This window comes from Natator depressus, chromosome 2 (genome assembly GCF_965152275.1).
Source record: "Natator depressus isolate rNatDep1 chromosome 2, rNatDep2.hap1, whole genome shotgun sequence".
Classification (NCBI taxonomy): domain Eukaryota; kingdom Metazoa; phylum Chordata; order Testudines; family Cheloniidae; genus Natator; species Natator depressus.
This window is the reverse complement of record NC_134235.1, coordinates 106,920,143-106,943,530: the sequence shown is the minus strand read 5'-3', so window position 1 is coordinate 106,943,530 and position 23,388 is coordinate 106,920,143. Positions and strand designations below refer to the sequence as shown.

The 23,388-nt window shown below is 41.0% G+C and overlaps 1 protein-coding gene across 3 annotated transcripts in view; it reads left to right on the top strand.

The window, feature by feature from the left end:
- The window catches only part of RNF144B (ring finger protein 144B), a 133,146-nt gene extending 110,345 nt beyond the window's left edge, over positions 1–22,801 (top strand). For all 3 annotated transcript variants that reach the window (XM_074944797.1, XM_074944798.1, XM_074944796.1), the window contains exons 5-8: positions 10,904–11,108; positions 13,147–13,291; positions 15,001–15,090; positions 15,252–22,801. In XM_074944797.1, the coding sequence (XP_074800898.1) occupies positions 10,904–11,108; positions 13,147–13,291; positions 15,001–15,090; positions 15,252–15,392 (581 nt within the window). In that variant the 3' untranslated portion in view covers positions 15,393–22,801. The remainder of the gene's footprint in view (positions 1–10,903; positions 11,109–13,146; positions 13,292–15,000; positions 15,091–15,251) is intronic.
- The last annotated feature ends 587 nt before the right edge of the window (positions 22,802–23,388 follow it).

Here is a 23,388-nt window from a genome sequence, read left to right as displayed (position 1 = left end):
AGTAGTCTTTCTGGTTTTAACCTGCTCTGACTGCATATCTGTTAGCTCCCCCTGGAAAGTCTAGATAATAGCGCTTGCACTTTCACGCTTAAATGCAAATGTCCTTCACACTTGCTTTAATTTTATTACAAAAGGGACTCTTTACTCCTTTAGATACAGGAAAGAACAAAGTTATCACAAGGTATAAACATGCAATGGCTGTAAAGTTAATACACAATCCTGTAATTCAGCAGATAGTCAAATAAAATATATAGATTTTTCATAGGCAAACAATATTAAAGCTTCATGTAATGTGTTTTCCAACAGAATGCTGTAATAGAGCAGCTTCTGTGCTACATGCCACTACAAAAAGTAAAACCAAGAATTCGGTCAATTGCAGATTGCAAAATGTGTGGCAGGTTGTGATCATAGTTTCCATAGTTTGGGCTACAGTCACAAAGGGGACTTAGGTGCTGCGAGGCTCAGCATTGCAGTACCTTACTTTTAGGTCCTCTGCCAGCCAAAGGAATAAAGTTCCTTGAGTTAGGCTCCCTATACAATGAATGAGAACCTAAGAATGGGATCCACAAAAGCTAGTACACTAGGTGGAGAGCCACCAAAACCTAGCCAAGAGCAAGTATTGAGGAGAGGGGTGTGTCCTAAGTTCTGCCCCTCAAAGGAAGTTAGGCACCTATCTCTGCTTGGGATTCACAGCTGGCAACTACTGTCCTGGAGTCAAGTGCCTAGGCTGTCTCTGCAAGAAAGGCAGAAGTGCATGCCTAACGCCGCATAAAACAGCCAGAGGCAGAGATGAATGGGGGAGAAGGGAGGGCAGATGGGGTTGTGTCCTCCCTCCTGCCCTGATTTGTGCATTCCATTTAGCACAGAGGTTTTCAGTCTGAAAACCGTTGCCTCCTGTCAGGAGCCAGCAGATTGGAAGCTGGTGGGAGCCAGGCTCTCTGTACTGTGGGAGCCGGGGTGCTGGCTGGCTGCCCGGCAGCCCTCTCTGCCCTGCTTCCTGAGCCATGCATGACCAGGCGCTCCTTAGGCAGGGCAGATGGCAGAGCTCCGAGCTGCACCCCTGAGGTGCTCTTGCCTCTCTCCTGAAGGAGCCCAGCAGTGGCTGGTGATGCCCCCAGAGCTGGCCCCTGTCCATGGAGCTCAGCTGCCATGAGATGCTCCTCGAGGCGCTTGCTTGCAGTTGCCCTTGCACTCCTGGCTCTGTTGCTGCTCCTCAGCCCAGAGGTGATGCATGATGAGGTCACATGCCCTCCAGAACCTTTAACTTGTGCCCCGCCCTCCCATGCTCAAGAGTTGTCATCTCTGGCCAGAAGAGAAATACTTGACTTATAACCTTTAGCCCACTGGTTAGGGAACTCACCTAGGATGCAGGAGGTCTTGGTTCAATTCCCCCCTCTGCATGAGGAGGAGAAGAGATTTGAACATAGGTCTCCACCTCTCAGGTGTGTGCCCTAACCACCAGACTAGGGCAGGGCTCTGTCAATGTGCTGTTGAAGATGCTCCGTCATGCATAAATTAACGAGTCATTGGGTCAGGGAGGCTCCATGGCTGTTGTGTGTGGAGCTAGACTCTGAGCACATTTACCAGATTGGGTCCTGCAGGCAAGATAAGCAGGGCAATGCCTAGTAGTTGGAGGATTGCTCTGGGGCTTAGACAGGAGATAAGCGTCCTGACACCTGCCTGAGGCAGCAGTGCACATGCCCAGCCAGATTTAGGATCCTAGGGGACTTTTATAACAAAAATTTAAGCACTTAGGGAATTTAGGTGCTTCCAGAGTTAGGTGGCAGCTGAGCAATGATTTTGTGAATGCCAGTGAAGCCTACATGCTGGATTTAGCTGCCTAAAGTGGGAGTTAGGCGCCTAAGTCCTTTTTTGAATTTGGCGCATCCAGATCCAAACGACACATTCACTTACTCTAGTTTGCTCTTTAGAAAGTCATTTTCTGTTTGTCTTTTATAAGATGGGCAACATCTTGTCTGTTGTGTTGGATAAAAATAATGTAAGAATATAGCTAAAATTTTTAAAGAGTTAAATCAGCGTGTTAAGGGATTAAAAAGTCTGGTTCTTAAAATACATTAATTTGATTGTCTTAACAAAATTTTTATGGGTTGAGAACAGGTTGTCAATTTCCCGACATCTCATGGATGTCTGACTGTCACCTAAAACTTAACTGGCCGGAAGAGAACTCTTGATCTTTTGTTCCAACCCCTTTTCACTCTCCACATTTTCTGTCATTGTTTTTACACTAGCGACAGCTTTGCAGCCACTCAAGCCTACAACTTTTCTGTCCTCTTAATTTTCTCCTCTCTTGCCCTAAATATCCCAGGCTGTGTCCACAACCTCCCACTTCTTCCTCCATAATCTTTCTAAAATCTGTCCTTGTTCTTTGACAGGCAATAGGCAAATCGTGTCATCCAAGTTGTCCTCCTCTCCCATCTTTGTGATTACAACCTGCTCCTTTCCAAATTGCCTGACACCCTTAGAATAGAGCTATTAAGATCTCCTTCATTGCTTGCTGCTCTGCTTATGTAGCCTGTATTTGAATCCCTCCACTGGCTCTTCCTGTCTTACTGCATCAAGATCAAGCTACCTGTGCTCACCTTTCACAATTCTGCCCCTGCCAAGTGGTCTGTTTTAGTTTTACGTAGTCCCACCTTCCTCCACCATCTTCTCCACTCAGCCAACAATGTTGACCTCATTCACAAGTTGTTGTTGTTGTTTTTTTTTTTTTTTTACATGAAATCTTTCTGCACCTTCTTCCATGCTGCCCCTTAGGAATGGAACACCTATTCTGGAATGACTGGCAAGGCCACTACGCTCTTGTCCTTTGAATTGCTTCTCAGGGCTCATCTCTGCCATGGCATATGTAAGAAATCAGACAGTTAATGTTGACTTGAGTGACAGGTTGGATTATCTGGCATATACATAATTTTAAATATATATAAGTGTATCTAATGAGTCAAGTTTATTAATAGTGACTTAACCGTAGGCCAATGTGCCAAAACCAAGCTATATTACAATAAAACTTATTTTTTTTTACAATATTAATACATATAAATACAAATTAACAACATAAAACCAATTAAAGCATATAAAATCACTGTGCCATTTGCCTTTTCCCTCAGTCTAGTGACTGACCATGGAAGTACAGCAACTGCTCAGATCAGATGCATTGTCAGTGCCTAATAAACATTTTATTTTCTGAGAGGTCGTAGGAAAAAGGCATCTGATACCAAAACCAGGGACAGCCATTTTGACCTCAAGTGGCAATACAAATTACAATATAATGGGGTAGGTCTTCTGCCTGTCCAGAGCCACACAGACAGAGGCGGTTACATTTCTCAATGCCAGTATGGCTGCCTTCTAAGTAAGCTGTCTTCATAGATTTGAAACAGAGCTGTAAAGACTGTCCATAACTTGCTATTGGACAAGCTGTCTAAGTAATTGGCGTACCCATGAATCTTTTTAACAAGAGGGAACCAAAGGAGACATCTTTGTAATGGGAAGAACTGCCATGTCTAATTGCTTTTTAGTATCCTCTAATCTCAATTTGATTAGGGATTTCACATTTTTAAATTTCAAGTCTAATCTTTTTCCAATTCTGAGGCCTAGAGAATGCAAATAGTTCTGAATATACTTTAACCAAGGAAATTTATGTGGAAAAGCCCTACTGAGCTGTTCCTCTAAGCATAGCCTTGGCAAATGTTGTGGATGCATACTATGAATGTGAAGTCAAAAATTGATATTACGGTATTACACTTTAGACAATAGAATTCATGCCTGTCTCGGCTCTAAGAAGAGCAGTTGAGGTATTATTTGGGAGACCAAGTATCTTCCTCAAACACTTTGTTTTGGATCATTCCAATCCCATGGGATCAGTCCATTCCCATATTTCTGCACCATACAAAATTTGAGGACATACCTTGGCCTCAAACTCTCTTAAGGCAGTGGTTTTCAAACTGCGGGTCACAACCCAATACTAGGTTGTGGAATGTAAGGCACTGGGTTGTGGCGGCTCTGGTCAGCACTGCTGACTGGGCCGTTAAAAGTCCCGTCAGTGGTGCTGCCCAGCTAAGGCAGGCTAGTCCCTACCTGTTCTGACACTGCGCTGCGCCCCAGAAGTGGCCAGCAGCAGGTCCGGCTCCTAGGCAGGTAGGCCACGCGGCTCTGTGTGCTGCCCCCGCCCCAAGCACCGGCTCCACGCTCCCATTGGTCGGTGTTGGTAAAGTGCCCCTTCATGTCCTTACTACGCCTACCATTAGAAATTTCCCACCTGAATCTATCAAAAAATCACTAAAAGTTTTTGGATTGCTCAATTTATTATTTTATCTGTAGTATTTCTCGAGGGCAGAGCAAACAACCAGTCACTGCATGAAGAATGATACATTTCATATTTCCTTATCTTCTATACCCAATTGAGCATTAAAATGATCTAAAAATAAAGCTTGCTGATGGATAATTATTAATCAATATGTCAATAAAAGATTCTAGCTCTGCCCATAAGGATTTGTTATAATAGGAGGATCCCGATGGTGGCAAATAAGCATATTCAAAGCAACTAAAGTAATATTATAAAGGAAATAGGGATTACCTGGAACTAATATATTAACTGTAGCATTTAATTTGACTGAAATTAAAAAGGCCAGTCCACTGAATGGTCTTCCCTTCTTAGCACATTTGATAAATTTCAAAACAAAATTCATAGTTTGGGAGATAAAAAGATCCATCTTTGGTGAGCCAAGTTCCTTGTAAAAAAAATTAAATCAAATAGAGATGAGATTGTAAAGGTTTTTCACAACAAATAATTCTTAAATTCCAAATCATGGGCTTTGCTTTTGAGGCTGTTGAATTCATTTCATGAATTCATCAATAACTATCATGGATCCAGAGGGAAACTTCTAGTCAAGTCAATTCCTTAACTTACTAATTGAGAATCCTGATATCAATACAAATCACCCCATTAGATTTACAGTTATGGTTAGATCTCCCAATTGTTCCCTCTTCAATCCTTTGATTGCATGTTAACTCCTGTATATTAAAATCTAAGACTGACCCCCCTGGATGTACTTATACCACAGGATAAAAGCCAACTGAATTTTTGGGAGATCTTTTTATGCTTGTTTTTATCACTTAACCAAGGAGGAGAGGAGTTCAAGTAATCATTCCCAAACTATCAGAGGGGTAGCTGTGTTAGTCTGGATCTGTAAAAGCAGTAAAGAGTCCTGTGGCACCTTATAGACTAACAGACGAAGTGGGATGCATGCATCCGATGAAGTGGGTATTTACCCACAAAAGCTTATGCTCCAATACGTCTGTTAGCCTATAAAGTGCCACAGGACTCTTTGCTGCTATTCCCAAACTAGTTCATTTTAACCTTATTTATTCTGTATCGTCTGAAACTATAGGGACTTGTCTTCACAACCGGGGAGATCAGTGCTGTTGCAATCGATGCAGTGGGTGTCGATTTAGCAGTTCTAGTAAAGACCCACTAAATGGATGGCAGAGCGCTCTCCGGTTGACTCTGGTACTCCACTGGAACGAGAGGAATAAGGGAAGTTGACTGGAGAGCATCTCCCGTCAACATAGCGCAGTGAAGACACTGGGGTAAGTCGACCTAAGCTATGTTGACTCCAGCTACGTTATTCATGTAGCTGGAGTAGCATAATTTAGGTCAACTTACCCCAGTAGTGAAGACAAGCCCTCCATTCCCCGGATAGTCTTAACTGCCCCACCAGTTTTTAAATGCTAACTACACACATTCTTGTAGACGTAGGTTAAAGTCTATTATCCACAGATCTGATTGTAAAGATTAAAGTATACACTGCTGCTCTCTCAGTATATAAATCTGGTGTCACAAATGAGCCAGAGTCTCTGCCCTTTCTGTAGGAATAGTTTTGAAAATACTATTAGTCAAAACTCTTTAAGCCAGAACCATTGTACTGATTACGTGCAGGGAGGAAATCCAGCCCTCTGTGCATCTTCAATAGCTACAAAGCTGAAAAATCAGTTAAACAATTTTCTTAGAGTCTAAACTCTTGCCATATCTGCCATAGGCTTCCCAAAGTGATACGGAAATCAAAGAAAGATTCTTTTATTTCAGAAATGTCTAAACATTTTACCAATAAGCTTTCCCAACTTATACATTGATCACAACCAGGGGCAGTGTCTGATGAAAAATTCATAGAAAAGATTGTTTGATTCTGTAGATTTGAAATCTACCAAGTATTTTACAGAGAATTCAAAAGTCTGGCCAAGTAATTGTCCTGTGAAAACCATCCTGGGCCTGATTCCTGTCGGGCGCCAGTCTTTGTATAAGAGTGGGAACAGAGTCCCAAAGGGCCTAGACCAGAAGCAGGGTGGTCACCAAACTCCATTTCCACTGAAGATATGTCCATACCACATCCTCTTCCCTGGGCAGGAGGGTTATAAAGCCTGTAGTTTTAGAATGAGCAAAGAAACAGGTAGGCGCAATTGTGGTAGAGGCAGAGGTGCTGCACAACCAAGATTTATGGGCTTGCTGACAGGTTTTAACTGTTGCTGGGATATTTAGTTAATTCAGCTCAGCTCCTTCTGCCCTCAAGCCACTCTTTCAGCCTATGACCTTTTGCTGTAACCAGCATTTGCTCATGAGCAAGGATACAATTTAGTCACGGATTCCATGACTTTAAGACTCCGCCGGGACTTCTTCGGCTTCAGTCCCTGCAGCTGTGGCTGGAATGCCATCCCCAGGCAGCGGGCCTCGGGCTTCACCCTGTTCCCCCCCAACCTTCCCATGGGGCTCAGCCTTCCGTCTTCCCCAGAGGTCAGCTCACCTCCAGTTATTTTTAGTAAAAGTCACGGACAGGTTTCTGGTTTCAGTGACTTATTGTTTATTGTCCACGACCTGTCCGTGACTTTTACTAAATATAACTGTGATAAAATCTTAACCTTACTCACGAGCAGTCACCCATCACCTAGGTTCTTACTTTTATACCAGGCACAAACACTCTAACTCCCACACCCCAGTCAAATCTGTATCTCTCCAACCAGGAACAATCAAATCCTCTACTGCCACAAGCAGGACCCAGGCTCAGAGAAGAGGAACCACCATCTTACACTGACAACTGCATTCCACTCCTCTGGCACAAGGACCCACCACCTCCTTCTGGGGGCCCACTTCACTGCTGAGTGGGCCCAGGAGCTCACAGGTGCTGGTCCTGTGCAATCTGCCAGTGCCACTCCACTGGCCCTGGCCAGGGGCTCTTCTCTCCCATTGGTTGCACCAAGCAGGGGTCTGGCTCCCTTCATAGCACCAGGAAGCTTCCCTGCTCACTGGACCTGCTCCCAATACTGCTGTTGCCTCAGTTTCATCCCTTCCCAAGTTGTAGCCATGCTCTCCAAGCTCCTTCTCCACAACAGCCAAGGATCTGAGTTACTCAAGGCTGCCCCATGCTGCTGCCTCCTTCTTGCGCTGCTCCTATTTCTGGTGCTGGCTCTGCTTTATATGAATATCATATTTTTGATTGTATCCCTATCACTCTACTCTTCCTCCTAGATTGTCTTCTTATATTGTAAGGTCTTCAGGGCCGAGAATGGGTCTTCATATATATTTGTACAGCACTTAGCACAGCAGGCTCCCAGTCTTGATCCAGGTACTACTAAATTTTTAATGATACTAAAAAAACAAATCCACCACTTGAGTGCAGCCGCCTTTGCAGTGAAAGGCAGCTGCTGTTTTATAGTGCATAGTAACGCTATGCAACAGCTTAGGACATGAATTAAAGAATATTGTATCCCAACTGAGGTAGGCAGAATGCAGTTGGCTGAATGGAATTTGGCCAGGACAAATGGGTTTTGCTTCTATTTCTGTGAAAATTGCCATGGGTTCTTTAATGACCCCAAGTGACCAAAACCTCCATTTTATGTCTAACCGAAAGCATGGGACTTTTAACAGTATGCGGTCCTCAAATACCACGTGAAAGGCATTGGTTTAGTACCAATTCAGAAGAAAAAGTATTACCCACAGAATCAAAAACACTATTCTGCATTTTCTTAGGCTGTCTTCCAGATAATGCCTGACTGTTCATATTGTGAGAACTGACTAGAGCACAGCCTCTGGTGTTGCAGTTTAGGGAAGACCTCCCTGCTTAGAGCTGAAACTAGTTGGCTGCCTAGGTTGTGGCAAGTCAAGGAAAGGCGGAGGAGACCAGGAGAGGGACCACCACCTCACTAGAAGTATTCAACAACCTTTTAGAGTTGTTTGCTTCATATTTTTAGCTGCAACTTTCTAGGCTTGGTGGGCATTTCTGGTTTCATTGTGCTCTGTGCTAAAGCAAATAGCACATCACAGCAATGACTGAAAAGTACCATCTGTATGTTCTTTGTATACTGGGTGGGCAGGGATTTACATTTCATGCATCATTTATATCTTGCTGCAAAGGTTCCACAAAGCCAATAAGCTTTAAAAACAGTGAATGCCAAAGACAGGCATTCTTCTATCTCTTTCTCCCATCTTATTTTTGAAAGAACTCAAGTTTCCAGAGTTGGGCGCATTAGACACTGCGACTTGTTTTGCTTTCTCTGCTCTACAACGCTAGAAGAAAACACTTTTGTGTTACATTTCTGTAGTGGCAAAGGCTAGATGCATTGGACAATAGGTCAGTATCTACTAGGGACTGATCTTATCCTGTGCTGAGCCCAACTTATGAAGTGCTGAGCGCTCAGCTGCCAACGAATTCCATGGAAGTTGAGAGTGCCCAGCCTCCTGTGGCACCAGGACTCCAGTGATGCAGCTTTCATGACAACATCATTTATTCTTAACCAAAATAGAATAGACAAAAATGTTTGTTTTCCACTAGAGATGGGCATGGATTGCAAAATTCAGATCCCAGTTGAATCACTCCAAAATTCAGGGGTGTTCCGATATAAGACTCTGGTTTGGCTCATTTGAAAGATGGGAGCTGTGTGAGAAATCCCCACAGTTTGTAGAAGGTTCTACCCCAGGGGTTTAGACTGGGCACATTTCTAGTTGCACATTTTTAGGCTCTGGATATCTGGGACCCAAATTAATTTCACTGCATAATATCAGGCTCTCTCAGTAACTGTGCCTCACTGAGGATTCTACCATTTGGAGTCCCACCAGTAGAGGCTTCCCATGAGATGTGATGAATGACCTCTCACAACTGGGCAAAATCCCACCCATCTGTGGACCATCCACATCCCCTCTCTGTGGTTGTATCAGAGCAGTGGTGGGCAACCTGCGGCCTGCGGGCCTCACGTGGCCTGTCAGGGTAATCTGCCACCAGACAGTTTGTTTACATTTGCACGGCCTCCCGCAGCTCCCAATGGCCACGCTTGGCTGTTCCCAGCCAATGGGAGCTGCAGGAAGCAGTGGCCAGCATGTCCCTGAGGCTTGTGCAGCTTCCCGCAGCTCCCATTGCCTGGGAATGGTGAACCGCGGCCACTGGGAGCTGCGGGTGGGCACGCAAAGGTAAACAAACTGTCTGGCAGCCCACCAGCGGATTACTCTGATGCACCGTGTGAGGCCTGCATGCCTCAGGTTGCCCACCACTGTATCAGAGGCTCCCAGAGGAACAGGAGTTGCAGGTGACTAGCAGTTGCACCCTGCTCCTAATAGACTTTTTGCATAGATTTTGGTGGTTTGCAGCCTGGCTTCCTCCAATTTGTGCTGGAAAGCAGTGAAATCAAATCAAATATATCACAGAGTGAAACTCTGTCAGCATGATCATATTTTAGCTGGGTTCTCATTGAAATTTCTCTAGTCAACACAGGGGCACAGTAGCAAAAGTCAACATTTGTCACTCATTACCAAATGATAGTGTGTATGAAATACCATATCAATGCCTGGGTGATAATGGCGACATCACAGAAGCTATTATGTGGTAACAGCCGACCAGTGTTTTTTTAGTGATGGTCACTTAGTGAGGAGAATAAGTATTGCTCTTCTTAGTTTATAGAGGGGGCGGGGGGGGGGGGCGATGAGGCCCGGGTAAGTGACTTTACTCAGACTTCAGTGGAGCTACTCCTGATATAAGTGCAAGATCATAATTGCTTATATTTTTAGAGGGCTATTAGGTACATATTCATGTTGACATTGTGTAAAAATGTCCCGCTTTAACAGACCTGTTAGCTAGCTGTATTTATTCCTATTTTTGTAATTCAGTCCTGTTGCCTAAGATTTGAAGGACAGGGCTTACGAGCAGTTTAAATTTGGAATCACAGCAGTACAAACGTGGCAAAGTATTTATTTATTTTTTGAAGGAGTATCATTCCAGCCCTTAAGGAAGAAAAGTTTTTCATATCCTTTGCTTTTCCAGAGACTACCTTAAATGGATAAGCTAGCTATTCAGCAGGGGCCTGTAATACTGCAACAGAGGCTAATGTTGTTCTAGGCCATTGATTCTCAAACTTTTGTACTGGTGACCCCTTCCACATAGCAAGCCTCTGAGTGCGACCCCTCCCCCCATAAATTAAAAACACTTTAAAATACCAGGCAGAGCAGGGTTTGGGGTGGAGGCTGACAGCTCGCAACCCCCCTTCCCCATGTAATAACCTCTCAACCCCCTGAGGGCTCCCGACCCCCAGTTTGAGAACTCCTGTTCTAGGCTCTTCTAGAGAGAGATGGGGAGACTATCTAACATTCACTCATTAACTTATCACCAGCCTCTTATGGTGAAAGACTGAAGTTTGTCTGACAGCGTCTGACAAATTCTCATCTGAATTATGTGTCCAGTGCAACACTGTTTGCACAATGTCCATAGTCTTAGCAATGCAGAATCCTTTAAAGATCTAAGTGGGCATCGGATCAGGCCTTGTATGACTAGAGAAATGGTAGTCAGAGTGAAAAAAGGAGTATATAATGAATGCAGATTTAAACAGTTTTGTTTCTGTATTTACATTTCAGAAGTCCACTTGGACCCATGCAGAACGTGGTGCCCTGCTGCTGACTGCCAGACCATGTGCCATGTTGAACTGATTGACTCAGGGCAAGCAGTGCCTGTAGAATGCCCAGCTTGTCACCTGAAATTCTGTTCATCCTGCAAAGAAGTGTGGCACCCAGAGCACTTGTGCCAGGAAAACCAACCCATTGTAATACCAACTGAGCAGGGGTAAGAGCAGAATTCAGCTAGGCTGTGCCATCTTTCAGCTCTGCTAGTGGTACAAAATAGGTGTCCAGTACCACATCTACTTCATGGACCTGCCTTCTCCATATTTTAGACTTATTTCTAATACATCATTGCAGATGTGTTTCTAAATATAATTCAAATGCTGCTGTTAGTCCTGCATTAAGCAGCTACTTATGGAGTTGGAAGCTCCACTGGTCCTCAGTCTGGGTTATCCAATGCTTTGCACCTTTGTGTGTGTCATTCAGGCCTTGTCTACACACACAGATTATACTACTTTAATTATATCAGTGTAGTTAAAGTGATGCAACCTCCCTACTGTGGATGCAGTTACTGTACAGCGATATAAAGGTGATTTATACCAATATAGCTATTTCCACAGGGAAGGGGGTCACCGCTTTGCTCCCCACTAGTGCTCCTGCTCCTGGTCACTCTGGAGATTAGCTGATTCCAGGTCCAATGCCTCTTTTTCATCTCACTGCACATCCTTCCTTCTCTTCCTAGCTCTCAGTAAGGCAAGATGCTCTGTGTTCATGGCTTAGTCTTCCAGCCAAGTCATGTGTGTAAGGCAGTCTTCCCATTCACAGCCTAGCTAGTGCCACTTTCCCAATGGCTGGTAGGGAACCTGGGCCCACTCTCTACTCAAAGTTCCATCTCGGGGACCCTCTGATCAGTAGCTAAGGTCTATTTCACTTCAGATTTTACTGCCTTTTCCCTGAGCCTTTCCTAACCTTCTGGCTCCCCCACTGCTCTGGATTTGCCCACCCTAAAACTCCCTTCTCCCAGAAAGCAACTACAGTTACTCTTCTCTATTGCCAACTTCCTGCCTTTATAAAACACAGCTCAGCTCATTCCTCCTCAGCTGGGCTCCCTCGTTATTCAGGCTGTGGCCTGTCTGGTTAATTGGCCCCCTTCTTAGCCTACAGTAACCCCTTCAGGGCCAGTGTTGGGGTGAACAACCCGTCACAAAGGGGAATAAACTATACCATCATAAGGCACCTTTAAAATGACATAACTGTGTCTATACTAGGTATTACACCAATTTAACTATTTTGGTAGAGAAATTGTACCCCTTAACCATAATAGTTGAACTGGTATAAAAAGGTACATAGACTAGGCCTAACTCTTGTGCTAAGTAGGTGCAAAATTCTTCCACTGGTGTGAGTGGAGAATTCTGATTTGGTAGCCATTTACACTCACTTTGCACGGATGAAAATGACTGCACGAGGTGTGTCCTTACAACAGCCTATTAGTGGGGATGCGTAGTTCTAGCAATGGCTGTATGTCTCTGAATTCTGTAAATACTCTTATGCTTACATTACACCAGCTCTCTGGCTAGCCTGTGCTTACAGAAACAGAACAGCATTCACTGGCATGCACAGTGTAATCTTTAAACTCTCTATTGTGCTCTGTGGCTTCCACCACTGTGAATATTTTTGCAAGAGTTGAAAGAGTTACAACTAAGCATTCTGGTGAGAAGGGGGTGTTTCATCAAACTGGAATTGCCTGTGAGGTCTTCCTATGATTTTTGATCTTCAAACTAGATCTTTGGCTTTGCTTGAGGTTAAAGCTGTCATGCAGAAGCAAGGACAGTACTTTGAGTTACACAGTCCAGTCATCTTAACAAAATACAGAAGCTCTTTTCCACATTGTCCAGTGCTGTTCTTTTAATGTTATATCTGTTACATGCATGGCTGTAGTGAGTGTTTACTTTGTACATTGTGAAAAATCAATGGAATTGAACATTTAATTTGTCTCTGTGCTGCATGAGCAGTTTTTTTGCTCTTAGTATATGTTTTAATGCATTCCCTTGAATATGAGATTTTACACTTCCAGTACATTGCCTGATGTTAGCTTCTTAATCTTGAAACTCATGGAGCATGCCAGACCATGGAGTTGAGTGCGAACTAGAGGCCCTAAAGAACATAATGATGCATATACTACTTGACATTGGTACTCCAGTCATACAGCCACAGGTTTTGCACTGAAATTTCATCTTTCATATATTTCCTTACCCTTCTAGAGCACTTACCAGGACTGACACAGAGGCTCCAATTAAACAGTGCCCAGTGTGCCGGATCTATATTGAACGAAATGAAGGCTGCGCTCAAATGATGTGTAGGAACTGCAAGCATACATTTTGCTGGTACTGCCTACAGAACTTGGATGTAAGTGCCATGTGATGAAGGTTCTAGAACAAGGCTAGTTTGGGATTTGGGGGATAAGTTCCATATGTCATAACTGGAATCATGTATGTTCTAGTTCTGTTCCTTTATGCTAAGGATAAAAGGATCTTTACTTGATTGAATGCCGTTGTATTTAAATGGATCCTCATGGTGGCCAACGCTTAAGTTACTTCTGCCTCCAATGAGCCTCAAAGAGATTTTTCTTTTTTTCCTAAATTGAAGTGGATTGTAGCCATATCCCTTGGTCCAATGCTAATTCTCTTGAGGAAGAGGGATTTTCCAATACTATAGCTAAAGATAGTTGGGTTGAGAGCTAAGGACAGCAAATTTAATTGTGTTCCCCCTTCGCCCCCCCAATTCATTGGATTCCAACCTGTTAATGTTCGGATTCGGTCTGGCACAGATAAAGGCTACAGTTTCAAATCGGGGTCAATTCAGAGCTCTTTTAAACTAGGTCACTTCTCCATAGTCAGTCTCTAGTGCTGTATTAGCGGAAGAGAATGATCCAGTTAATAAGTTTGAGGATGAAAGTGTTTTGGAAACTACTTTCCATGTTCACAATCTTATTAGGGATACAAAGAGCTCAAGAGGAGGGGAGAACAGGAAGTCTGAACTTGGGGGACACTATCATCATTAAAAAGTGCTCAAATCTGCAAGTTGCCAAGCACCGCCACCAAAACATCAAATATTCTCCACTTGCACTGACTTTGAATTCCTCACAGGATTAGGTCTTGTGGAACATACTGGTGTACAATGATAACATCAGTTTTTGGCACAGTGAGTAGTAATACTTGTGGGAGGTGAGGAAAAGAACTCTTTGTACCAGCACTTGAGGTAAAATAAAGTTAAATGGGTTTTTGCTACACATTTTGGAAATGGTGAAACTTCCTTGTTCCTCTTTATTCTCTATATGTTAAACAGGGTGTGCTCAACTTTCTATTCAGTCTGTTTATGGGTGCTGGTTTTTTCAAGTCTGTCTTGGAGTACACAGAGTACACAATGATTGTGTAACACTATGAAAAATTGGAGGGGTGTCAAGTTTCTATAGTAGTCTAAACATGTGAAGCTGTGATAGTTGTCTGTAGATATGCCCTTAGCTGGTTTTAATCAGTTAAAGATAAGTCAATTAAATGATTTCTTTGACCAGGTGTAGTCATTGCATGGTTACAACATAGCTCTTATAAACCCACTAAGGTTTCAGGTATTCAAAGTTTACTGCAAGGTAATGCTCATATAACAATAAAGTTAGGTTAAAGAATGAATGGAAAAAGCAGGGCTCAAGCTACAGGGGAACTGTCAGGGGGAGGGTGTTTGGAAACTGAGTGCCCCTCCTCTTGTTGAGCTAAAGTAATTAGTTTGATAAATATTAGTTTGATATGGGAGAAAAGTGGGGACTTTCTATTTTAAAGAGCAGCCTATTAAGCCAATGGAAGAACTGACTAGAGAACCGAGAAATATTAGGAAACTTTAGATCTATAAGACACACTGTCTAAGATATTTCATATCCCTAATATTTATCTTCTGTATTCCTATTTAATTTCTCAAAGTAATTAAGTAACAGGCAAGCAAACTTCTCTGCCAGAACAGTTAATTTTACTGCACTGTCAGAAATGTGGTAGTTCTGCTCCTGTCCTGTTAATCTCCCCACATTAGTGTGACCTGCTCAGTGCAGTTTTTCTTTTATCTTTCAGAATGATATCTTCTTACGACATTATGACAAAGGCCCCTGCAGAAACAAACTGGGCCATTCTCGAGCCTCAGTTATGTGGAACAGAACACAGGTATGCTGATAACCAGCTCACACAGAGCAATGACAAACATTAAGGGAAAGGTGAAATCTCCTTCACTTAATTACCACAATCATCTGTCAGGATTGCAACTCACACACACACGCTTTTTATTTTCCTGTTGGTTAATTTTTTTTTCCCTTTAAACTTTGCAGGTTGTGGGGATCCTGGTGGGATTGGGTATCATAGCGCTGGTGACTTCTCCCTTGCTGCTTGTGGCATCTCCATGCATCATCTGCTGTGTCTGCAAATCCTGCAGGGGCAAAAAGAAAAAGCATGCCCCACCGACAACCTAAAACTCTGTCTGTTTCTTCCTCAGTCTGTATAGTAGATGTATGTGAGAAAGCACAAAGATTGGGTTTTGGTGCCATACCTACCAAATAATTCTCCCTCTACTTGCCAACTTTGAGGCTAAGTGCCTATTGTTTTCAGACCACTATATTGCTTGCAAACCACAGTTCAGGAAATGACTGGGGGATTGTAGTGTGTAAATGTAATTTTTAAAAAAAGGGCACTGTCAAGTAATTCAGCCACAAATATGATCCACCTTTTAAAACTGTTAGAATCTTGTAGAAAGAGGGATCTTCCAGAATCTGAACATGTATTTATCCTGCAATATTGTTCTTCTGCTTCTGCAGAACCAGTCATGCAGCCAGTAGAGGGAGTACAGGCAAATGAACAAGCCCACTTCTTAGTACCCTGCTGATTTATAAAGTAAAAGAAGAAAAAGCATGTTGCCATTATCTGCTGGCTTGTGACCTATTTAAAATAACAAATATATGTTTACATATATTTGATAACTTCCCTTCAACCAGATGCCACAGCATTTTGTGTTGTGGGGGAGGGGAATACTAGAGAAATAATGAAGAGGATATTTACCAAGAATGGATTCTGGTAATTATCATTCCATAACTAAACTATTGTATTGTATGAATTGTACTACAGTGAACACACTCACTTATGCCACACCAGTGATTTTTGGTGTATTACACCATTACCAATGATCTACACCACACTAAACTATGTTTAAATTATATTATTTAGGTGTATTACCTAACAACTGTGAAAATACCATGTGCATCTCACAATCAGCACAAATATAAAACCAGATGATATAGCTATTGCACACTCTGATCTTAATTGGATATTCATTACTATGAAAAAGGGGCCAAACTAGCTGCTGTTGATGTCAATGGTATTTTTACTATCGATTTCAGTGGGAGCAGTAGCAACCAATAAAATATTCTTTCCTATTAAAAAAAAAAACTCATTTGCCAATGCCTCAGTGGAAATCACTGTCTTGTATATGCTGTGTTAAAAGGTGATGTTACAAGTCAACCATGGCACATCTTTCTTGAAATGTTAGGTTAATATACATGGCTCTTCATTCTTGGGCTGACCGCTGTAGCTACTTCTGGCTCCATTTCCCTCTACCTTTTGTGAGTACTGTGGATGTTGTAAACTTCTGGAAACAAATCTAATGTTTTAGCAAAGGCCATGCTACATCTCCCATAGAATATGCAGGAAACCATATACGATGCATGTATGTGTATGTATGGTGTGTGTATGTATGGACCCACACAAAGTACATAATATTTAATAATTTGTGTGTGTGTACACGCACACACAGTTCTTTATACATTTTAAACAGGTTATACAGGGTAGCAACAAGAAACTTTGTAAAAATTACTCAGTACAGGTTTCAGATGTGGCCAACCCATCCCACCAAGTAACCCTTTTAGAAATGTTGCAACTAACACAAATCCCTGGATAAATATTAGCTGTATTCATTGGTAGTTATTATTTTTATCCCCCAAAAGGGTAAAGAGCACTGTTATTAATTTATTAGTTACTTTATGTCTCTAAAAGGCTGTTATTTAATGTTCTAGTTTAATTTGGTTCTTCACTGCAAGCATGATTCAGATCCTGATCTGAACTATGCCAATGTAAATTCAGAATAACTCTTTTGAAGCTCATGGACTTCACTCTGGATTTGCATGGGAATAACAGATCAAATTCTGATCCATGGTGTTTATACCACCATTAGTTGGTGCTTACTTGTGTTTGTGCATTTGATATTTGTGGCAATTTACATGCGTTTTCTCTACAATCAGTAGTAATTCCAACCCCAGTTGGCAAGGGCTGTATGGAGAATGAAATGTGATGCAAAGTCAGAAAAAGGTATCCAATCCTCTAGCCTACCCTCCCTCTCAGGCTACAAAGAGAAAACTAAAGTGAACATCAATTTTATTTTGTTTGGCTAAGCCTCAGGAACTTTGCCTTCTTGGCAGCTGTAAATGTGACCTTTTCGTTCAACTTCGCTCTCTGACTGCTGAAACAGTGGTAAACATCTTATTTTAAGGAAGCATAGTCTGCAGAGCAGACTAACAGGGACAAAGGCCTTAAATAATAGTGTCTGCTTCTCTTTGAAAAAAATAAATGTTGAATGAATTTGCTACCAATAATGACTGGAAGGTAGACAGTGTACTAGTCTAAAAGACTGTATTTATTCTTCATCCAGAGCTTCTAAGTGAAGCAGTAAGATAGTCAGTACATTCTAAATATAGAGTACAATGCAGGCCAATGTGATTTATGATAAGCTGAGAGTATTTTATGTATGTGTTTTCTTTAGGAGCGGTAATGGTAGTGTTGGGGGTTACTCATGACAAATTAAATGTTCAGCCTTTGGCCTTGCACTGTTTTTCTACCTACACTTTTTTACAGCACCACTGTCATTTCCAGTTTATCCATGAACTTCTAGTAGAGAAACTCACTTGAACAAACTCCCAAGGGCAAATTGCTGGAGAGTTGTAAAGTCTTTTTAATCATAACCAATGGCATGATATTCAATATCCCTCACCTGTTAAACCCCATGGTGTTTTTCATATTTTGTATGTATTCATTCTGTCCAAACAACTGTCCACTCAGTGGGGTTGGTACACTTCTTCCCCTCTTGTTATGCTGGAAGTCAGTGTTGCCTAACAAATGAAGTTCCTTTCTTAATTGTAAAAGTTTTTTGTCATTAATGCTGCAGTTACAAACCAGGGGCTGAATTCTGCTCTCAGTTATACAGACCTAACCGAGGGCAGAATTTTTCCCAATGTACATTGATGGCTATAAGGTAATTGCATTCCTCAGTTATGTTAACAGAATGCAAATTCTGTCCCTTTTCAGTGTTATAGAATTATCTAAATTTTAATGTGAATCTCTGGTTATTTAACAAACATCAGATTTTTATAAAATGGTTCAGAATCTAAAGTTTGATTTCCTTCTGATGCAAATTCAGAATACTAGATTTAGTTTAATTTAAATAAACACGCATGCCACAGCACTGAAAAAACAGATGATAAAATTTCGTTTTACTTTGCATGCATTATTTTAGAATCAAGGTAGTTTATTTCTGAAGCAATGTTTTACACAGTACTCTAATTACTCTAGAACAGCATTTTCAAACTTAAAACTATGAACCTTACCAGCCTGGTTTTCCTTAAAAAGGGTGTGTGTGCTGCATCAATCCATTTTGGTTTTTGAAAGCACAGTTTATCTGAGGCTGTGCAACAACCTAAGCACTGATGCTGCCAGCTGTTAGCCCATGTGCTAACTTTGCGTGAGTAAAGTTACATGAATGCTTAAGTACTGGTAGCATTGGGGCTCTTTTGCTTGATGCAGCTGTTGCTTAGTTATTCTGCACCACTGGCCAGATAATCAAGCAGTCACAATGAATCTGTTCCGGGATTCCAAAGAAATAACTTGAGGCAGAAGATTTTTAAAGTGTTTGCAAATGCAGCAAGTTATGTAAGCAAGATAGTAGTGCCAAAAGTCCAAAGGGTCCTGGGACACAGGGTACATATACCTTCTTTAAGTAATGCCACCGTGAATCTCTTACAACGCCAAAAACTCTCAATGAGTGTTGGAAATCAGAATCAGATTTGATTCATACTGTGCCAGAATTTACTTCGCTTATTATTGTCAATCTACAGTGTTTTTTTTTTTTCCCCAGTGCTTTTGATCTTGTAGTGACTAACATGAAGGCTAGCATATTCAGAGGGATTATGGATTAATAGACTGAGCCTGGGATTTATGGGATGAACTTTTCTCCATTCAAGTCCCATCTATAACACTGACTTGCTTTGTGGCCTTGGGAAAATCAGTGTAGTTGGTCACCTAAAATTACTTGTCACTTCTGAGAACATAGACCCTGGAGCCTCAGTTTCAAAGGTGCCAACCATGGAGTTCGGTTTAAATTTTGGTTGCTCAGCATCTCTGAAATTACTCTCTAGATGTCTGAAGAGTGGCACCTAAAATTAGAGGCCACTTTCAGAAAATTGATTCTTAACTTCAGTGGGCCAAATCTTCAGCTTATGTAAATTTTCATAGTTCTACTGCAGACAATGGAGCTATGCCAAATACACCAGATGAGAATCTGCCCCTGTGACTCTCAGGTCCCAATCATAAAATGAGATAATACCTGGTTACAATAAGCACCATTAAATGGTAAATATTTACCATGTTTATGGTATAAATGCTTCTCTGCAGTATCTGTTTTAACTTAGACGATACATAGTCAATGCTGCAGTAACTGATTATTTTTAATGGTGTATGTTTTATTTACCTCACAGAAGGGGATGAAGGTTAACAGTAGTTAATGTTAGTACAGTGCTTTGAAGACGTTAAGTGCTTTGTACTGCTATTTGTCCAGTAACATAACATAGAATAAGAAGTCCAAAGAAAATCTAAAGTGTACATAGTGTTTACATGATTAGATTAAAATGAATGTTAAACAATTTTTCTTATTGTGTGTGAAAATACGTAAATTAGCAAAGATCAGTTTCACCTCTCAGTTGTCACAAAGAGGTGGTGATAATATGAACATCTGGCTGACATGTATTTGGGTATCAATGGGTGATTGCATGGTCGTGCCTGCTACTTTTTGTTAAGCTTGAGTTCCAGCTTCCATTGTAGTCCTTCCTTTTCAGTTGCTCTTATCTTTCTCAGGCAGGTTTCTTTTTTGCACTTTGTTTGAGGCCAGATAGTTTAGAACAAAGTAAGTGCAGCTGTTTAGTTACATGAGGATGAAAACCCCCAGCATGATATCGTAAGTTATAATCAGAACTTCTATATTCAGGTAATGATTGAAGCTAGAAATTTCATACTTGGGTTGTTTTGTAAATCTTATTAAAACTTAAAATTCGGTAATGGAATGCATAGACTAACTGCTCTGGTACAGATATCAGGGATAGAAGCCCCTGGCGCTTATGAGCTTCAGATGAGAGACAGTTGTCTTTAGTCTTTGGGGATTATGATGGTAAAAATCCAGATAGTCATGTTAAATACATGCAAACATGGTTATACTCCGCTGCTGAACATCCTAGGATTCCAATTCCCTATAAATGTACTTGGAGTTCTGGTAAACTTACACAGAAGATTGAAGTCTGATCCTGCATACACTCACAAATGCAAGTGACATTACTCTCAAGTAGCACTATAAAATACTACATAATTTTTAAAATAAGCAGCTTATGACAGACATAAAAATACCTCTCTTGGAAGTGTCAGCTCTCACGCCATTGCAAACACTGCTGTATGATAAACTTACCACTAAGATTTTGGAGAACTTCAGTATACATTTAATTTTTAAATAAAACTAGTCCTTAATCAGCAAAACATTTAGGCATATGCTTAAGTGCTTTGCTGAACAGGGATAGACTGCTGAATTGAGGCCTCAACAATTTATTGAGTTGTGGCATGGAGCTCAGTTATTCATGATGAACACAAACTAAAGGTCTGATTCCACAAACACTTACACTCATAATAATCTCATACACACATTATACAGCAAGTTCCTTACTCTAATCATTCATCATGGGACAACTATTTTATTTTTGGTGTAAATGGTCTTTAACTTGGGTACATTTAGCAACAAGTTAAAATACAGTAGCATGTAACATGTAAAATACAGTAGTATGTAATTAGAACAGGAGTACTTGTGGCACCTTAGAAACTAACAAATTTATTTGAGCATAAGCTTTTGTGGGTTACAGCCCACTTCATTGGATGCATAGAATGGAACATATAGTAAGAGATTTTTATATATAATAATAAAATACAGAGAACATGAAAAGGTGGAATTTGCCATACCAACTGTAAGAGGCTAATTAATTAAGATGAGCTATTATCAGCGGGAGGAAAAAAAACTTTCGTAGTGATAATCAAGATGGCTCATTTAGACAGTTGACAAGAAGGTGTGAGGATATTTAACATGGGGAAATAGATTCAATATGTGTAATTGATATCAATATATTTGAAAATGTATAAAAACATCTAATTTCCATTGGTATTCATTGTTTAACAGTGTGATTAAAACTGCAATTAATCGCGATGAATTTTTTTGAGTTAATCACGTGATTTAACTGCGATTTAATCGTCAGCCCTAGTTTTGTTGTATTCCCCAAAGTCAGTGTGCAGCAATCCAACATCACTGACTTCAATAGTTAGACAAATTTACTTCCTTATCAATAACATTTTTGACAGCCACAAAATCTGACTATTCGTGATACAGCTGGCTCATTCAGTGCCAGCAGCTTTTAAGCAGAACATTGAGTAGATTTCAGGAGGGAGTTCTGCTTGAAAAAACGATGGCAACATTTAACTCTCTCGGCCCCTTCCATAAGAAATGAGAGAGCCAAACTTCACAGCAAAGTATCTGATCCCTTCACTTTGCATTCTACTGTTGGCTACTGGCCTATTCGCTTAAAAAAAACCCAGCAGATTCAATTATTTGAAACGTGAATAGTTGTTTAAGCATGCTATATTTTAAATGAACTAATAAGAGAAAAAAAGTATACAAAGCAGGTATTAGCATTGCAAATACCAAGCATGGCATTTATACTGTGAGATCTGTTATCGAGATGCCACATAGTATTGGGTATCTTTTTTTTTAATAAAGATTTTATTTTAAATGTGTAAATTAAATTAAACATACAAATAAAAAGAGGGTGTAGCTCTACCAGTAATGTGAATTGACACCAGTCCTGCAACGATTTATGCATGTAATTACCTTTACACAATGTGAATAGTACCACTGACTTTGACGGGGCCGTTCACGATGCATAAAGCTAATTCTACAAAACTCTTTGCAGGATTGAGGTCTCATATTGGGACATGAGGCACAACACTTTATTTTCATATCCATCATAATGTAAATGAAAACATCTTAAAAATCTGTTGGATAAGGGCAGGAAATGGGGCACTGGATTATTGTATATGATAAATAGTATGTTAGAGAGGAGTAGTTTCAGAAATTAGGGGTAAAATTCAGCCAATAGTAGTCCACCCACTACTTAAGCCCACTGAAGTCTCAGGATGTGTTGGCTTTTTGCTGGCCTTCTGCCTGAGGCTGAATTTCACCGAAGATGACTAGATACTGTTTCTTTGGTACCTGTTTGAAGTTGTATTTTGTTTTTGTTTTTCTAAATAATACACTTTCTTCACCATCCTTGGTGAAGGGTGAAAGGCTTTGATCTTTGTAAGATTCACTAAACTATTTTTATGTTTAAAAGGTCGACATGTATAAAGAAATTATAAATGCTTTTGTAAATTTTGTTTCGGCATTTAAATGATTTACAAATGCAATGTGCTGCACTCTGTGCATATATTCATACACTCTGTATTTATATTTTGCCTCTGAGGCTTACTTCTTTGTTTTCCCGCCTCCTTCTAATGTCATAAAATGCAACATTAAAAATGTAATGTACAGACATTTGGCTCACTTTGTTTTACTCCTCAGCTAACTGTTTTTAACAAATTCTATGAACGTTTGGTTAAAGAAAAAATGGAAACAGTTTAAACCCATCTGTGATATTTAATGGGCATTGTGGGGATGTGGGTAACAGATTATGGATAAAAGAGACAGGCTCAGATATAGTTCTTGAATCTTAGCTGGCTTCTTTAACAGAAAATAAACAAATGTGTCACCACAGAGTCCTCTACTGGGTTACAGAAAACAGCAGGACTTTGATATAACAAACTCTATAACAGAAAAGGGCAGGTTCTGTTTCCTGACCCTATACATGATGCAGTGGTGTACAGAAGTAGGGAATATGGCGCAAAGGCAGCGCATAGAATTGCAGGGGTCATGCAGAGGCAGGGACATATCAGGAGCCGAGTGGATGATTCTGGGCTACTCCAGACAGTGGAGCAGCTCAAAGAGTCCATGGGAGGTTGCTATAAATTAGCACAACTGGTTTAAAGCCACGTTTATTCCCACTCTCCTAGAGCTGCACCTTCCGTACT